The sequence below is a fragment of the Aplysia californica genome, unplaced genomic scaffold (genome assembly GCF_000002075.1).
Source record: "Aplysia californica isolate F4 #8 unplaced genomic scaffold, AplCal3.0 scaffold00199, whole genome shotgun sequence".
Taxonomy (NCBI): Eukaryota; Metazoa; Mollusca; class Gastropoda; order Aplysiida; family Aplysiidae; genus Aplysia; species Aplysia californica.
The window spans coordinates 472544-478543 of NW_004797469.1; the positions used below are offsets into that span (position 1 = coordinate 472544).

At 37.9% G+C, this 6000-nt stretch overlaps 1 protein-coding gene across 1 annotated transcript in view; it reads left to right on the forward strand.

Annotated features, from left to right (window-relative positions):
• Nucleotides 1-3835, forward strand: part of LOC101846734 (disheveled-associated activator of morphogenesis 1) — a gene marked incomplete in the record, with an annotated part of 124790 nt that extends 120955 nt beyond the window's left edge. Inside the window, 2 exon segments of the mRNA XM_035969944.1 lie at nucleotides 523-619; nucleotides 1977-3835. Coding sequence (XP_035825837.1) covers nucleotides 523-619; nucleotides 1977-2122 — 243 coding nt within the window.
• Nucleotides 3836-6000: the final 2165 nt, after the last annotated feature.

Here is a 6000-nt window from a genome sequence, read left to right on the forward strand (position 1 = left end):
TGACATACGGATAGGGTTGACAACTTTGCTTTTTCTGGGACTAACAATAAAGGAAATGTATTTTTCATATCCAAGGGAAAATCTTATTTCTTTTGGAAAACCTGGAAACATGGATAAGAACTGAGTTGTTTATTTTGTATATTAATACCCGTTACATCTATTCACATAGACTGGCCATGACTAGCGCGCAGGCCTTTCGCATATTATATTCATAGGCCAGGTGAAATGAGTGAATATATCTAAATCTTCTTTAAACCCACCTTCCCTCTCACTCTCTCACTCTCACTCTCTCCCTCTCACTCTCTCCCTCTCACTCTCTCTCCTTCTCTTTCTCTCTCTCTCTCTCTCTCTCTGTCTCTCTCTCTCTCGCCATCTCTCTGTCTCTTTCCCCCCACCCCCACCCCTCTTCCTTCCCCCTCCCTCTCTTAATAATGTTGCTTTTCGTCACCCAGACTCAAAACTTGGGCTAGTTAATTTAAGAGACATCTGACCTGTGTGTATTATTTTCCATTTTCATGTAAGCTGAAGAAGGAGCGAGAGAAGAGAGTCCTTCTCCGTCGAGGCAGCAGCACCGCAGATAAATCAAAGGCTCTCATCAATGTGGAGAATGGGGACAAAGGTAATATGTGGCTAGACAGAGTGGTTTATTGTAGGTGGGACTTATTACTGGATGTGCGTAGGGGTGACTCTTTTATTGAACTGAAAAATTCAATTTCAGAATGTTCCACTTGTGCTGTGAATGCTTATGGTCTCTGAAACAGAGCAGTGCTCATCTCTACTTCATTTACACCATTCTACTAGCTATTCAAGCTGTTGCAATGTTCCTTGGAAATTTTTTTTTAGAAGACTGAGACAAAAACAAATGCCTGAAAGGGTTGTTTCATCGTCTATATGTGCCATTGTTCTTGTAGACTGGTGCTGACAGAAGATATGGGGGGGGAGGGGAAGAAATTATGCTCTGCCTCATCAACAGCAGGTGCAGCTTACATAGTGTTGGCGAATCCCTGTTACCAAACAACCTCTGTGACATAGGAGTGGCATGATATCTTCATATCAATGCATTCTATGTCTTGCAGCCTACTCTTTCATGCAGATCTGTCAACTGCAGGTCCAGCTAAAAATGAGGCTGTGAAATCCCACAGCATGGTTCTTGCCTTTGAAAGACCTGTTTGTGTCTTGCTGGGCATTAACCTCTTTCAAAAACATAGAAAATTAGGCTGACTGAAAAAGGTTTTCAAATGGTGAACTTAACGAATGTTGGCTGATTTTTTAAGATCAACCAGTTCTTTGTCTAAAAATAGCAGAGACAATTGAGAAAGTCTTTATTCTCGTCGTAAATTGCCTTTGAAAACATGAGGGTGGATTAAAATATACTGAATTTTCACTATAAGTGTCATTTTTCTCAAAATGTCTTTTTTTTTTTTTTTTTTTTTCCAGTTTTCCCCCCTGCTCCTTTAGTTTTTATCTTTTTGACATGAAATTTTTAGGAAACTTTGATAGCAAGGTTGCCATCAATGTAACAGAGACATATTTGCTTTTAAAAATACAACACTCTTCCATTGACAATCGATTACGCAACCAAAATTTAGAAAAGGTTTATATACATTGGAAAAATTCTCATATGTTTTTTTCTTTTAACACTTAATGAAAAAAACTTGCAGTTTCTTTGATAGGGACCGGTTCAGATATACTCCCACCAAATTTTCAGTCATAAGAAAGCCTTAGGAATTTGAAATTCAATGTCTATTTTCAAGATGGCGGCCGTGCTGTGCAAAAATAGAAGTATGTATCAAGAGATTTTTTTCTATGCCTAACTTATATGCATACTAAGATTTGATCTTGAGCAACAAACGTAGAAAATGGACTTTGAGGGTCGCTCCTCCCATCAAATATCAGTGACAAAATTTTGTGCAGTTGACAGGTGAGTTTATAACTTGACGTAAGGTGTCACTGACAAATGATTGTGTTGTTATCAGGTGAGTTTGATGACTTGATCTCGGCACTGAGGACTGGCGATGTGTTTGGAGAAGACATGGCTAAGATGGCTAAGAGAAACCGTCGGCGCGTCAACAACGGGGCTGACATGTCACGAGAGCGTCAAGGGAAAGCCATAATTTCATAACCATAATGGTATATTTGTATGATTTCGTTCTTAAGTTATAGAAATTTATTTAGGACATACCAAAGTAACCCCACCCCTCTATATATGCTCTCAAAACTCGCTTTTTATTTTCGTCACCTATTCCCAACAACCATACTCAAGCAAATCAAACTGACAAATATGCTCATCTTCTTTATTCCCTTTTTCGGTACTTAACCAATGCAAGTTTTATCCCTTCTTCACCTCATTCTCCCCTTTCATCTAAGATTTATACCAAATTTTACGAAACATTCAGAAATCTTAACACACATTTTGGAAAAACAAGTTGGTGCAAACAGTATTAAAATTATCACTTGTGTGACCTCAAAACCAATCATCAGTGGCTTCAGAAGGATCAGGATTTTTTCCAGTTTCCCAGCTGTATGGATTGGTGATCAAAGTGACATTGGCTGGAGTTTCTATAATGTCCTAGAATAATACAGAAGCAGAAACAACAAGTCATGATAAGTTACCCTGTATGCAGCAAGTAGCCAACACATGGACATAACTAGTTCATAAGCTGTATATGCAGCTAGTGATGTCCCATGTGAAACATTTCTCTCTTATTCTGTTTCTGTAGTTTTTGAATTGATGGCTATCAGCAACATTGTGTCCAACTTTCTCAGGAAAATTTGTCCAAGATGATTAAGAGAAAGTTATACAAAGTTACTAATTGATGATATATATTCAAAAAATGTAATCAAATGTAGGAAAGGAAAACAAGACAAATGAACAAGCTTTAAGATGATACCAATAACTCAACGTACCCAAAAACGGATGAGAGCCTGCATCGTGACACATTTTATCCTTTCAAACTGTCAAAATCTTGGAGTTCTAGATCGGACATCTGCTATATGCTTTATCAGAATAAGAGCAATTTCTTTTCTTTTCCTCATTTGTATGTTGAGAGAACTTTGTTAATGCATTCACTGTGCAATATTTATGTTGTTCAATGTAGTAAAACATCATTCATGGTAGCCTTTTATTTCAGCTGTTGCATTTAAGAATTTATTTTTATTTGTGTATGTGGTCTTTCCGTTTTAATATATTTGTGTGTATTGGTGTATGCATGTGTGTGTGTTTGTGTGCTTGGGTGGATGCACTTACATATATGTGTGTGCACACTTTCACAATGTATTCAAAACTGTATTTGAGGTGTGCTTTTGTAATAAGGATTTAATAAATGCATAATGTATTTTCATGCCTAGATCACATAAATCAAAAGTAGGCAATATATACTTGCAGCTATGTGTAGGAAATTTATTTTATTTGTCTATTTTTGTTTTAAGTTTTTTAATTTTTTTGTCAACACTTTTGCTGCTGTTGTAAGTAGTTTTAAAAAGAATTGTAATAGTGTAAAGAAAAGGGTAATTCATGAGGCTATTTGTCTGGTGGAAAATGAGTTTAGTAATGACTTATCATCCATTGCATTTGTTTCAATGATTCTTCTGTACTTTTGAAAAGTCATGGTTTTTGTTTTAAAGAACTCCATGTACTGGTATTAACAGAGGGCTTAGCTTCTTCTGGTGATTATTTAGCATCTGTGTGTTTCCTTATTGGCAGTGAATTCCTCATAAGCGTTGTGCAAAAAACTTGATTTGTACTAAGTGTTTTTTTAAATGTTATGTTGTAAGATTGGAAAACGACAATCAGTTAAGTCTTATTTAATTAAAGACTGCTGTTTTTGCCTTTGAACTCTGACTCTGTTTTTTTTTGTTTTTTTGCAAATCTACTCAATTTGTTTTTTGGGGTTTTTTTGCAAATCTACCGTAACCCCTTTCTGACAGCACATATCGTATATGCCAAATATTGTGAGCCAAGATCCTGTCCTACCACACAAAAAACATCCTGAAATGCTCCGTACATGATATAATAATACAATAGCTTTAAATGGAATTTTGATGGACACTTACGAAATATTCAAAATCTGTAATGTCTAAATGTAGGATTCACATAACGAAGTGACTATTCGGACTCGAGTCCGAATATGAAAGAATGTTATTTAGACTCTGATTCTTGTCCAGCATGGCATCACTTCCGACTTCCTGTGACTCATGACTCCGCTTCCTGTCCTGCCTCACTCATGACTCGCCTCAGGCTGGGTAGAGACCGGGATCACTTCGGGCAAAATGGTGTTTTGTGCAGGAGCCGAGTTTTTATCTTATGATGAATTTGAGGCCGGCCTGAAAAGTTATAGCCCTTCTAGTTAATGTTTATTTGTCTAGAGGTCATCAGAAGTAATGCAACAAGATCAGGATTCATTGGAGGGGCTAACAATAATGACAGTTAGATGGATTATGATAGCTCATCCAGAGCGTCGGGGGCCAATACGTAATGTATAACAAAGTGTCGAGTGATGAGAGATTTGCGTGGCTATCTTAGACAGGTAGGCTATTTTTGGTTTGTTGCTTGATGAAATATGGTGCCGTGGCTGTGTTAAACAAGTGATCATTTTACCTAGTGAAATTGTATAGAAAAAGCACTTGGGGGGAAATGGAAAGTGGCCACTTGTACAGGTGGCCGTCATGGCATATCCGGAAATCAGTTAAGCTGTTTAAAAACTTTCAACACATAACAGTTGATAAGAGCACCAGAGTTGAATACCAGACAAAATAAAAATGAGCAGTGCAGTTAAGATCAGCAAGTTGAAAAAATTAGCCCTGTATTAGCAATAGGGGAGGGTGGTTGGAGGGCACCACTCACAGGTGTACTTCTTTATTTTTCCTTCCCAACACTAAATTACCATTATTGTGTCAGTGTTCTTCTCCTTACTCAAACAAAACTCAGAAACAGTCAAAATTGTCCAAGACAGAATCGCAAAGGAGCTGGGGAAAAAATTACGTCTAGACTGACTTTATCCATCTGGGGGGGGGGGGATATCCAGAGATCCAGCATGTACATGGTAAGATCAAGAGGCGCCTGTCTGGTTGGCAAGCAGTGGCCAGTTTTTTACATCTCCAAGTATTATCAATCTCTATCTGATAACAGCTTGCACCAGTCATACTTACTATATATATCTATTGTCACCAGCGATTGCATCTCATAGAATGACTGTTTGACCAATGAAAAACAAAAATTGAACAGCTCTTTTGTTTCCACCCTTCGGCTCACCCATCTGTTTAATAGTAATAATTACCTCAATCAACCAGTGCCACCCAATCGTGCATGTAACAATGATTTGAGGAAATTTTTTTTTCTGCTGGCCATACGATCAGGGCGGCAGACATTGGTCAAATTGATTTCAAACCTCGGACTATACAGGGAAGTTTCCGTGTTGTAGCTCCACTAGAGTACTTTCACAAGCAAGGGTGAGATTTCACATTCACACCAACCTGACCATCTGCATCGCTCAGGGCTCACATGATGGCGTAACTATAGCTGCCAAGCCCCAGCCCTTCCCCTGCTCCTGGCCTGGCAGTATGGCGTTAAGGTTAGAGCAAATAGAACCAAACTTGGGAGTTTTGTTTCAAATCATGGAAGAGCAGGAAAAGCATTTTTTGTCTGGGACAGTTCAAAACCCTCTGAAGAAAAAAAATTTCTCTTTCTGTTTCCAATTAAGTTGGTTTCCATTTTATAGACGTACTTTGATTATATAAGAATTCATCAAGAGGGAGCGGGGGGATTCTGTTGAATGAACGACAGAAGCTCATTTGCCCTTCAACCCTTACAGTAAAGATACTGTTTTGACGATTTCCAAGAAAGCCTGTACAGTAGAAGACCAGGTAAATTTCCCTGTGGCTCCTGTGCATTATGAATAGCTATAGTAATCTGTCTGTAAATATTTTTATTATTTCCACTGTGATTAACATGGCAGAGGTATTTTAGTGTGTAATGATGTATTGTAGTGATGAATTGAATTA